The following is a 13,557-nucleotide window of genomic DNA, read 5'->3' on the forward strand; positions in this document are numbered from 1 at the left end:
TACAGTACATACACATCTCATTATTTGAATGTTATCATATTAATAATTAATGGAGCATTCCATAATACATTTTACATTCGCACTGTTATGACACTGAAAGCTAGTAACTTTACTTTATAAAAGAATAATCAGAGTAATAGTGAGGTTATGGGAATAGTTTGTGGTCGCATGTATTCATATTTAATGTGATACTTTGTTTGCTGGACTCATGAAATATTGTCACACGTACTAAAATATATTTTATCTTGTAGATCACCATTTGCTGCGGTGACAGATTACTCAGTTACACGAAACAATGTCATTCAGCTATGCCTGGAATTAACGACAATTGTTCAGCAGGTTTGTATGATTTATCAATATGGGAATATATAAATGATGTTTGCTGGTTTCCATCTTTCTTCCTTGCAGCAACAATATCATAAAAAAGAAAGACTTATTTTGTGTAGTTAGATTTCCCCCCCCCCCCCCCCCCTTTTAGTTGTATTTCTACAATGCAGATACAGATTTCTCCATTACTTAGTTAAAAGTGCAGGCATTACTGTATAGGTGTTAGTTTACTAATAACTGTAATATTTTACCCAATTTTGTGTCCTTTAAAAAGCAAAAAATGTACATCATGTCATACCGCAGGTGTCAGAAAGGTGTGTCCAAGCCCTGAAGTGCCATTGGCTGGCACGTCTCTTCTCCCTCTCCCCATCACATCTTGCTTCCAGCGCCAAGCCCCGGCTATAAATCAGGTGCATGTGTGCTGACTATCAATCAAAATGGGACGGGGCGGAGAGACATGCCAAGCCAGGCACACCGGGGATTAGACCACTCAGTCACTGTATGGTGGCATTATTTAGCATAATACTGTGGTGTTATTTATTCATAGTATAGAAGTATTTTTTGATTATTATATGATGGTGTTGTTAAGTCATGATGTGATGTTGTCCAGTCACAGTATAGTGGTGAGATCCAGTCACTGTAAGGCAATGTTCCCCTGATGTCTTTTTTACATGAAAAACATCTTTCTTTTGATAAAAATGCATGTCATGAAAGAAGCAGAGCAATTTTTAAAAAAAATTTCCTCCCCTGCTGCAGGCTGACATGTACACTTACCATCGACAATCAGTTTCCAGCGGCGCTGCTTCATTCCGGTAGAATGGCGCAGTTTGGGTCGCGCTCATGCCCACATGACCTCCTCTTATTAGTTGCTGCCAGCTGGTGACCAGAAGTCAATTCATTTCTATGAGAGTGCTCTGGTAGAGCTGCATTGGAGACCTTATCTTTAAGTCTTCAAAATCAATGGAGTCTCCTAAATATAATGGAGTCACTCTCTTGCTGTAGCTTTTCAAATAAAGCATACTAGTATGCGTATTTTTTTTTTTAAATTCTCTTCTTTTACTTTTTGAAACCATCAGCAGATTCATAGTTGCCAACATTTAAATTTTTTTTCCAGGGAGACTTTAGCGTTGGTAACAAGGGGTGTGGCTTATAGTAGGTGTGGTCTCTGTGGGTGTGGTCTATTGTGTGGTGGTTTATGGGGTGTGGCTTGTCACCAGTGTTTTCGTTTTTTCCCCCAGAATTTTCCAGTTAGAACTTTCCAGTCAGAACAACACAAAAGAATGAGGGGTGTAGTAGTAGTACAGGAATATATGAGGGGTGTAGTAGTACAGGAACAGATGAGGGGCAGGGGTGTAGCTAGGAGTCATGGGGCCCCATAGCAAACAACTGCATGGGGCCCTACAAAACCTTGAAAACTTGGTATCTGGGGCAGACTGGAGGAGACTGTGGCAGACTGGGGGGAGATTGGGGGTATCTGGGGCAGACTGGGGGGTGACTGGAGCAGACTGGATCAGCATCATCCCCCTCATGTGGCCCCTCATTATACCACCAATATAATACAGTGTGGTGTGAGACTGCTGGTATTCTGAGGAGCCCACGAGGGGATTATGCTGACGGAGATAAAGCTATATACATTGGTGTGAGAGACTGGTAATCAGAGCTGTGTATGCAGTGTATACCAGTCACAGCTCTGATCACTATTCTCCTGGCCTCTCACACCAATGTATACAGCTTTACTTTCTCGAACATAATCCCCTCATGTGGGATCCTCGTTATTACCTGGCTCACAGCAGCACACGGCCATCTTCATCCTTCTGGGGCAGGGAGGAGAGAACGGCATTAAGTGTCTGGAGGGGGAAATACAGCCTCCAGCCATTACTGCCAGCTGTACTTTAATTTACTTATGGTTTACTTTGGGGGTCCTTATGGGGTGGGGCCTACCAGGACATATCTGGGACATTAATTTGCTGGGACTGCCCTGTCAAATCCGGGACAGTCCTGGCAAAACCATTATAATTTGTGTGCAATAAGACATTGGCAAGAAATGTGCTTTGAGTTGCACCATGACTATAAACTCCCTGGGATCCTAGAGCATGGATTCACTATTGTTCAGTTCTTTCCTACATTATGAGTTCAAACAAAATGAACTTTTTCATATCCAAGTCATTCTGAAAAAAATAAATAAATAAAGTAAATTAAGACCTAGTTAAATAATCACATTTCACATAGACTCCTAACACAGATGCAATTCACAGCTCTCGCTCCTGTCTGGTCTGTATTGTAATCTCATGAAGAGGCTGATGCAAATCCCATATTGATCTTAAAAGCTGACATTTGGTAGAGAACCACTTCAGGAATGTTAACAAGTGCCATGCTTTGGCTTCCTCCTCCATAGCTTTTCTGTGTATTACGGCTCTAACCCTGATCAGCTCTGTATGTAGGATGAAAGCTGAGAGGTCATGCTATGTAGTGTCCCCCATTCTTAGCATTACTGCCACAGCATTTACATATGAATTTAGTGAGAGCAGATATGTGTTTGATCCAGATAGACATTTGTTGTTAAACATGATAGAAATGCTTCAACTATTTTTTTTCCTCTGCCTCTCCTTGTGCCTCTGAGAAGGTTAATAAAACCTACAGTACGTGTAATATATCCTTATATAATGTATATATTCTGTGCACTACACATTAATATTTTCTCTGAATTGCTTTTTAAGTTTGGGAATATTTTGTTAATTTAATATCTACATTCGATGATGTCATAATTTAAATAAAACTTAGGGATAGTGAGCTAATAGAGTGTGAATTTCACATGGATTCTGTGCCGTTCAGTGTTGCACTACTAACTTTATAGTAGTTCCACTTTGTGAACTCCACAAGCAAAGTAAGGTGATTTATTTTTATACCTTTGTTATTAAAGTGAATGAAAAAGTTTCTATTTGTTTTGTAAGTTTGAGTCAATAAGGGCATGTACAGTACATACAAGTTTTAGTGGCCAGATTTTATTGACCACTTCCCCATCCATTTGCATGTTAACAAAACAGTACAGTACAAACCTAACCAGGAAAACTTTAGGATGCTTACATTCCTCTTTGTTTTTCACACAGGGGAATTTAGGCGCAGAATGTTCCACTGCGGATCCGCTTTCTGCCCAAAGAATTGACATGTCTATTCTTTTGCCAGATTTTGCTGAAGAAATCCCATACAAGTCATTGGGGCTTTGAATTTCCGCTTTCCGCTCGAATTCTCCTTGAATTCCACTCAAATTCTGCTGTACTTTTGCTTGAAATTTCCAGCAGAGCTGAAGAAGAGGAAAATTCAAGCTGAAAACGTTCCCTTTTTAATTTTGTGCCTATTTCTCAGTCAGAATATACCCTTAGGGTATGTCTACACTAAGGAATAGGCGAGGAGTTTAAAAGCGGAATCCGCTTGAAATTCCTCCCGTAAGATATAAACAGAGCAATGTCCCATTGTGTTTAGTAGGATTTCCGCTCTGTTGTTCACACCGCAGAAATTTTGAGCAGAATTTTCTGCTCAAAGAATTGACATGTTAATTTTTTAGGCAGACATTGGAATCTGTCCCAGCATAGAATGGAGTCTATAGCACAGGTGGAAAGTCAAGCGGGAGAGCACCGGGGGCGAGCATCAGAATCCGAGGGATGTTATCTGTGAGAATTCCTCAGTGTGAACAAACCCCTAAGGTATGTGCATCCGTGGGGAGACTTCAAGCAGATTCTGCCATGCTGCCTATGCTTGAGGTTCCACCCGTCCCATAGACTCAATGATATTTGCTGGCAAATTGCGCCATCCGCCCAAAGAATTGATCTTATAACTAGATAAATAGTGAATAAAAATATATTGGAGAATTACAGTGACCAGAGTTAATATTTCATAAAGTAATTCAGCTGCACTTCCTAATAAATGTGGACGATGGACAGAGCATAGTGCGATGTACTGCTCAGCAATATACTGTGTAACACAGTGATGGGTATCTTAGGGGAACATAGATAATTTACAAGTGAAGTCTGTAATTTATCATAAGTCTCTGAGCTTTAGCCAGACTGATTCCTGAAGCTGAGATCCTTCATCATTTCCACAATCATAGTCCAGCATTTTACCTTAGCGTTATTTGTAGCAGGTGACACAGCCAAAAAGATCTAATACTGTTTCACCTCTTCCTTCTTTCCTATGTAGTTTAAACCCTGGCTGTTATTTTTTTCTATTTTTTCCCTTCTTTGCAAAACCTTTTCATACTTAAAATGTCAAGATTTTCTAGTTGTACAGCAATTATACCCAGCATGACATTCAGCAGGCTGACAAGGTGTACCTAGGTTACCTTAACCTATATACCGATGAGCTTGACAGAAGCCGTTTACAGCTACTTGGCTTTTATCAATTAGCGCTGGTGAGATTTTTCAGCGAGAACATTATACTTTGTATTTACTCAGTTTGAAAGGCGAACTGAACTTGTCCTTTTTGTAATATACAGTGGTACCTTGGTTTAAGAGTAACTTGGTTTAAGAGCGTTTTGCAAGAAGAGCTTGCAGTTTTTCAAAATTGTAACTTGGTTTAAGAGCATTGCTTTTGTTTAAGAGCTCCTGGTATTGGGTGGGAGCGTGAGTGGGGGAGGGGCATGGCCTGCATAGCAGGGTCTGCAGCACAGTACTCTGACCCAGGAAGTCTCTCTCACCTTCCAATTTATAGCAGTTCCACTTCAGGCTGGGGCTTGCATCAGGGGACAGGACTGTGGGGGTAATCTCTTTATAGCTTTAACCCCTCTCTCCCCGGACAGAGAGTGCTGCTATACTGTGTCCACATCTGCCCTGCTCATTCCCTCATGCTCCCTGCAGTCTCTTATCAGTCCTTGTGTTTCCCATCCTCTCCATTCCTGCTATAATGTTCTTGCACTCACACTCAGCTATACACACTGCTGCTATAATGTGCTTGCACTCACACTCAGCTATACACACTGCTGCTATAATGATTATAAAATGATTTTTGGGGTGTGGAACCAATTGTCTACATTTCAATGATTTCTTATGGGAAAATTTGCTTTGGTATAAGAGTGGATTTGGATTACAAGCACGGTCCCGGAACGAATTATGCTCGTAATCCAAGGCACCACTGTATTTCTTTTTTTATCTTTCTGTGCAAGTTTAATTATATTTCAAGTTAAAGAAATAATTACATTTTTTTTAAAGATAATGTAAATCAGTCTGGTCCCAAAACGCTTAGGCTACGTTCACACATAGCAAAAGTGGCGGAATTCCCTTAACCTCCCTGTCATAATGAGAGTCTATGGGAGGTTCGCGCGCCTCCTCTCTCGGCGCTGAAGAATGAACAGGAGCCGCGCAAGAGCCTCCCATAGACTGTTAATATGATGGGGAGGTTGGCGGCATTGCAGTTCTGCCGCGGAATTCCGCCACTTTTACTACGTGTAAACGTAGCCTTACAGCCTGAATCAGAGGTAAAAATCTGAAGGAACTCCCAACACATACCTATTAGTGATGAGCGAATAGTGAAATATTTGATATTCGTACGAATATCTCCCGAATATTCGATCGAATATTCGATCCCATTAAAGTCTATGGGAACAAATATTCGATTATTGAAAAACATCTATTCGACCACTTGGAGGTTAAAACCGGAAGCTGGGGATTTGAACGCTTATCGAATATTTATTGAATATTCAGCGAACTATTAGATAATATTCGATAGATCTAATACCTTACTATTCGATCTAATATCTCTTCGATCGAATACCTTACTATTCGATCTAATATCTCTTCGATCGAACAGTATTCGCTCATCACTAATACCTATGATGAAAGGTAGTAAAGATATATTGGGGTATCTTGTCCATAATTATTGCACCATGAAGACCCTATACAATAGGCTACAAAAAAGGCTATATAATATGTGTAATATACGTCATGATGTTGTGAGCAAATTATGCTATTATATGGATGGGTAATTATTAGAGATGAGTGCAACTTGAGCATGCTCGAAACCGATTGTTTGGCATTTCAATACTGGGGGCTGTTGAAGTTGGATGCAGCCCTAAGGAGTGTGGGAAAACATGGATACAGCCATAAGCACAACTCCTGTCAGCAGCTGTAAAGGGGTAGTCTGGCATTGATAACCTTTTTTGACTGCAGTTATACAGAAAATAATAACAATGCTATTCCTAAGTCATTGTGCTCCCTTTGGGTCCTTCTGCATTGTTTTCTGGTTCCCGCTAAACAATCCTGCTGCCACTTTTGAGATGGACTTGTCTTGACCGTGACAACCTCCTTAACCAATAACAGCCCACGCCGCTGTCTAGTCATAGTTACTAATTGGCTGAGCGTCTGTCACTGCCCAGATGAAGTCCGTCTGTCAATGAAGTGGCAGCGGTATTGTTCAGCAGGGGACCCGAAGATACCACAGGAGGACACCAAAGGAGCACGGTGAGGTAAGAATAGGTTTTTTTATCTTCTAAATAAACTGCAGATATATAGAAAACATTTTCTCCCTTAAATTGCAGCTTACCCGAATTCAAGAAAAGGGGGTTGAACCTCAATACCAGGCAAAACCCCTGGACAAGAATGTAGAAGTAAAACTGGCCTATTTCTCTAATTCTAGACAACCCCTTTAAGTTTTTAAACACTGTAAAACTTTATTTGTATGTATTAAGCCCATTCTTTGTCACACTGAACAAATATTTTTGTTCTCTGAAAAAAAAAATCTGTGCCCTATTTATTCTTTTTTTTTTTGATCAGTGCATAACCAGTATTGATGAAAAGCCGAGTCGGTGTGTTGGAAATTAGTCCCACACTGTTAAAAAATGAACAATTTGGCTGAAGAAATTGTCTTCATCAAAGCTCGGAGGGTTCGATTACATAAGAGATGTTTCAATACCTCTAAAATAATATTTTAGTCTATAAAGATGATCATTAAACGCATACATTTTTAATAACTGTGCTATTCAGAAGGGCCTGATTAAAGCTTTGGCGGTCTCTTGTTTAAGTAAGAATCTGAGCCCATTTTTCTGAACATATTAAAGACATTCATCTTGTAATGCCTAAGCATTAGTAATCAAAGGCCAGGCTTTTGGGTTCTTTTAGCCAATATCTTTCATGTCGCTTAGCTTTGTAATATCTGATTTTGTAGTTGCATTTGCAGAGGTGCCAGGGAAAGATAAAAAGCTATAAAACACATCAACCGAACAGGGAAAAAAATGAAAGTTAGAAACAGTAACCGGAGCTAATTTTTGTCTATGATATCATATAATGATTATGTTTTTTCAAAGCCGTATAATCTCCAGGCTCTGGATGGGGTAATAGAGTTCACTTTAAAATTCATTGTGTGTCTGCATATTGTAATTGAGTTAATATCTTTGTACATTATTACTATGAGGATGCTGGATTCAAGGATTTAATATTTAAATGGTTTTACCTTCTCTGCATGCCTTGTCTGACGTTCTACGGGGTTAAAAAAGGTGTATGTTCAATATTCAATTTCAAAAGAAACCGAACTTGAAAAAGAGAAAATGTAAAACATCAACAGCATCATATTGTTTGTAGACGTCAGCCAGCATAGTTATGGGGCATCCCTGATGGACATGCTAAATGGACATCACAAAGGTGATATACATATAATGGCACAAGATTGAATAGGGGCTTGGAATTGATTTAATATGATGGTTTAGAGCAGGGGTGTCAAACTCAAATACACAGTAGGCCAAAATTAAAAAATTGGACAAAGTCGCGGGCCAACCTCATATTTAATGAAGATTGCATGCAGCGTTCCTGGCACTGCCTATCCTCAAGTTATTGTCCCCACGTGGTAGTTACCCATTATATCCCTTAAGCAGTAGGTAATCCCATAATTGTGCCTCATGTAGTATCCCCCACCCCCCATAGTGCCCCACATACTAGCAAGGCCTACTATTAGAGCCCCACATAGTAGTCAGCCCTTCCAATAGTGCCCAATATAGTAGCCACCCCTCCCAATAGTGTCTTATATAGAAGTCAGTCCCTAAAATAGTCTCATATAGTAGCCAGTCCTCCCCAATAATCTCTTATATAGAAGTCTTAGTCTGTTATACAATACCACCCCTCCCCCATAGTTTTATATAATAGCCAGCTCTCTCCAATAGTCTAAGAAAGTAGCCAAATCTCCCCAACAGTGTCTTATATAGTAGCCAGCCCTCCAAATAGTCTCTTATATAGTAGCCAGTCTGAGTGGCTGTCTGGACCACCCATATTATAATCTGCTGCAATGTCAGGTGGGCCAGATTTAGTACAGCAATGTAAAAGCTCAGCGGGCCAAATATAATGGCACTCCGCGGCCCGCGGGCCAGAGTCTGACATGACTGGTTTAGAGGCTAATAAAGCTACCCCTTTCTCTTGGATTCTAAGGTATAGAGGTTTTACTATTTGGTTGTCTGTCTGTACTTTTCATGTAATTGTCAAAAAGGACATGAACTTTACTTAAAAAAAAAAAAAGTGTGAATCAACCTCATTATAAGAACCTTAGAACAGGGATTCAGGGCAGGAGGGTACGGACACGACAAGACAGTGGGCCCTGAGTCTGAACCCACCCACTGTCTCTACCTTCTTGCCTCAGTCGGCCCTAGGCAGCCGCGGACAACCACGAAGGTGTTCCCTATGCTGTATAAGTGACACGCAAAAAGGGACTGACAGACAAACACAATAGAGTAGGGTAAACGAGCCAAGTCAAAACCACACGGACAACGCAGTACAAAATCAGCAAGACAATCGGATAATCAAAGATCAGACGGTAGGTCGGATAACAAGTCGAGCAGTCAGAGGGAATTAGGAAGGGAATAACAGGAGTAGACACAGGGAAGCTGGGATCCAGGTATGAACCGAAATAGCCAGCATAGAAGTGAGCAGCTAGCTGTTCTTTATCCAAGATTAGAGGCTAGGTCCTGCAGCTGATTGGACCAGCCCTGATCCCAGCACCAGGTTCAGCTGAAGCATTAAAATCCTGCAGAGCTCAGGTTAACTCCTGCATTGCCATTCCGTGAACCTGATCTTTAGGGCCGCAGTGTTCTGATGCGGGTGCATCCGTGCTCGCCCGCATCAGAACTCTCCACTGCACGCTATGGTGTGAGCGGCCGGAGCCGCTCACTTCCTAGTGGGCACTGACAGGGTTTTCTGCAGACGCTATTAAATAAATAGCGACCGCAGAAAACTGACATGTCAGTTGTTTGCGGTGCTGCTCGGAATCCCAGACGGATTGTATACTATGCTGTATGAGACTTTTTTCATCTTCCAGGATTGGATGTTCCTCTAGTACTCGGCAGACATAGCTAGTATATGCATGGTTGCCATAGATTATCATAGAGGTTATGTATGTTATCACATTTGCATGTGGCTTGTGACATCATAGGAAACTGGTATCCAACCTGAACCCCAAAGGACTGTCTCTGAGGGTCATTGCTATCCCTATTGGTCATACATACAGTTTCTGACGTGTAAGACTGCAGCCATAAAAGTGTACTCCTGACTGTATTGTGTGTGGTTTGTCTGTGTCTTGGGGTTATCCTGACCTGTCGCTCCAAGTGCTTATCGGAGGCCGGGCCAGGGTGACCACCCGACGCACAGAGTATACACACTATATATATCCCAACTTGTCTCCTACCCTACTCTATATTCATCTGATTTTCTATTTATTTAAACACAACTATTCTATATAATCTCTAAACAGTAACCATTGTGTTTTGTGAAGGGCGTAGAGACTCGGATTGAGACAGAGATACTTGTTTATTGCAATTTTTTCTAAAGTCTGGTTTCATCTTTATGCATTTGGGCTAATCTATCCCTAAGTATACCAGTCTATCAGAGGATCAACACCCTAGATCTGTTGTGAAGTGCCGATTTCATATGTGTAGAACACTTGTTTTAATACATTTTTTACTTTTAATGCATATCTAATAAAAGTTAGATTTTACACGTGATTCTGGGAAATTAAATATAATTTACATGTATTTGGACCGTGGTTATTGCACGTCCATACGAGGTGGTGCATCTGTGATTTCTATACTATGCGTATACACTCAGGCCGGGATCCTATAGACAGAGAGGTAACGTATATTTTCGTAATAATCAAGGCCGTTGTACAACGGCTGAGGTTTTACGAAACTATACGTTGTGTGAACATAGCCTAATGATGTATAGTATAAATAAATAAATGTGTATACATTAGCTATGTATACAACCTATAGAAGTATAAAAATGCTGGACAACAAAATCTCAATAAACAATGAATACTTTATTATTACATATCAAGGATAATATTTAAAAACATTAAAAAAGGGAAGCAGAAAAATATACATAACATGTATCAAATGGTATACAAGGCAGGAAATAAATAGATGTTAAATACACTACATACTGAATACACAGTGGTATGTCAATTGACTCCCAGAGGAAAGTGTACTAGTGCAAATAAACAAGAAACTAAAAAAGTGCTAAAGTAACCTCTATATATTGCTGCAAGTGCAGTACAAGTGCAGGGTCACATGTGCTAAAGTAAACTATAAGTTGAACTGAAAAAATAACAATAATCAATAATACTTAAACCTCGGGGTCCACACTGTATGCTGCCAAGTATTGCCACTCACCCGACGCAGCGTTTCGCTGTATGAGCTTTATGATAAAGCTCATACAGCGAAACGCTGCGTCGGGTGAGTGGCAATACTTGGCAGCATACAGTGTGGACCCCGAGGTTTAAGTATTATTGATTATTGTTATTTTTTCAGTTCAACTTATAGTTTACTTTAGCACATGTGACCCTGCACTTGTACTGCACTTGCAGCAATATATAGAGGTTACTTTAGCACTTTTTTAGTTTCTTGTTTATTTGCACTAGTACACTTTCCTCTGGGAGTCAATTGACATACCACTGTGTATTCAGTATGTAGTGTATTTAACATCTATTTATTTCCTGCCTTGTATACCATTTGATACATGTTATGTATATTTTTCTGCTTCCCTTTTTTAATGTTTTTAAATATTATCCTTGATATGTAATAATAAAGTATTCATTGTTTATTGAGATTTTGTTGTCCAGCATTTTTATACTTCTATAGGTTGTATATCATTGTGTTTGATGCTAATGGATAGTAGTGACTTTTTAGTCGTTCGCTAGGTCACATTAGCTATGTATGTAAAAGCCAGACCACTGGAGCCGCACTTTATATTGTCTACTCTGTCAGTCTACTGCATCCACTATTCAATGAATAGCGGCCGCTCAAAACTTACACTCCGGCCGGAGTTCTATTGCAATTTTTGCTCAGTATTTTGGTCAATAATTTGCAACCAAAACCAGGAGTGGATTAAAAACACAGAAAGGCTATGTTAACACACTGTTTTAATTGAGTGGATGGCCGTAATTTATTGGCAAATAATGGACATTATTTCAAAGCAATGGCGATTGTTTTAAAATAACAGCTATTTTTGCCATTAAATAGCCGCCATCCACTCAATTTCAACAGTGTGTGAACAGATCCTTTCTGTGTTTTCAATCCACATCTGCTTTTGGTTGTAAAATACTGAGCAAAAATACTGTGTGGGAACATAGCCTTAAGTTGACTAGTAATGTATAGCTGCTGTAGTGTGCAAAGATATATTAAGGAAACTGTGACATGGAGCTAAAATAGTATGTTTTCTAATACTCATACTTTTCTAATTCCACTTATTCCTTATTGGTGGTCTCTTGGGTTCTTCACTACTCTTAAAAAGGAATCCCTTAGGTAAAAGAGCCATGAATCTCCTGGCGCTGTGCATTACGATAAATGATATCATAAACTGCTATGACAGGTATAAGTAGAGGAAGGTAGAGGGGCAGGTTGAAGGAAAGTTTAGGGAGGGAAGCGTCCACGTCACTACTGCATGTACTACCCATGACGTGCCGCCCATAATACTGCCCCATAAAGTAGTTGCCCCCACAGAGTAATTACCCCATTTTTACTAGTCCCCCATCGATAATCCCCATATAGTAGTTAATTCCCTCAATAGTGCCTCACAAATGGTTCCCCAATAGCGCTCCACAAAAAGTTAATTCCCCTTATAGTGACAAAACAGTGCCACATTAGTGACCCACGTAGTAAACATCTTTCTCCCACCCCCAGTGAGAAACAAGGCTAAACTTACCTTTCCTGTCTCCCAAACTGTGGCTACTTTGGCTGTATTCGTATTCGGCACAGGATTATCCGGAGAAACAGCCACAATTGACATCCTATTTACCCCTGACCCTACCCCCAGTTCCTCCAAGTTTGAGACACACTGGTCTAGAAGACCAATTTTAAAATAAAATTACTGACAGCCTGATATGCACAAAGTCCTGAAGTAAATGCAGTAAATGGGTCTGTATTTTGTTTGTAATTGTTCTGTACTATTGATATGGAATATTATATTTGTGTTCTTTTAGGAATGTACTGTGTATGAAACGGAGAACAAGATTCTTCATGTGGTGAGTAGTTATTAGATGGAGACTGTATATAGTATATGGCTATGGGGTTTATTTGGTATCCCATATGTGTTTGTAAGTACTGTATGTCTAATGATATAAGTTCTAGCACCAATAGTAATATTGGTAGATGCAAGAGTAAAGCCTTTTTGGATTAGGCAGCATTGTTAGCTAGGCTTCAGAATTATAAGGTAAGGGGTACAGAATAGATCTTCATTAATAATACTTCATTACAGCCAATTATCATAGTATGAGATGCAGAATCCACTTTCAAAGGCTTTAATCAACCTTTTATATTCATTATCTAGCTTATTCTACAATTATCTTCCAGTTGTGATTTGCAATAAAACTTCACTGTTCTGTGTTAACCCTTTATAATGCAGCTCTTATGTTTTTCTGATTTCAGTGTAAAACTCTATCGGGTGTCTGTGACCACATAATCTCTCTCTCCTCGGATCCCTTGGTTTCTCAGTCTGCCCATCTTGAAGTCATACAGCTTTCGAACATCAAACCAAGCGAAGGGCTGGTAAGAAACATACGGTTACTTAGAGCTAAATAATCAGCCATAACATTACACAGTATGCAGTAGCTCATTTCAAGCAAGCCCATTTTCGGTACATTATTGCCTGCAGTGAAGTGCCATAATAACTTAGCACTAGTTTCTTGATATACTGTATGTTGGTTTCTCCAGGACTGCAGAATATTTCAGACACAGCTTAAGTGACAAATTTAATTACCAGTGTAAGCCGG

General features: G+C 39.9%; 1 protein-coding gene across 4 annotated transcripts in view; it reads left to right on the forward strand.

Moving 5' to 3' along the window:
* CNKSR2 (connector enhancer of kinase suppressor of Ras 2) overlaps positions 1–13,557 on the forward strand; it is a 258,126-nt gene that overhangs the window by 69,224 nt on the left and 175,345 nt on the right. For all 4 annotated transcript variants that reach the window (XM_069945142.1, XM_069945143.1, XM_069945144.1 and 1 more), the window contains exons 5-7: positions 252–339; positions 12,769–12,810; positions 13,214–13,333. In XM_069945142.1, the coding sequence (XP_069801243.1) occupies positions 252–339; positions 12,769–12,810; positions 13,214–13,333 (250 nt within the window). The remainder of the gene's footprint in view (positions 1–251; positions 340–12,768; positions 12,811–13,213; positions 13,334–13,557) is intronic.

The sequence above is a fragment of the Dendropsophus ebraccatus genome, chromosome 11, assembly GCF_027789765.1.
Source record: "Dendropsophus ebraccatus isolate aDenEbr1 chromosome 11, aDenEbr1.pat, whole genome shotgun sequence".
Lineage (NCBI taxonomy): Eukaryota > Metazoa > Chordata > Amphibia > Anura > Hylidae > Dendropsophus > Dendropsophus ebraccatus.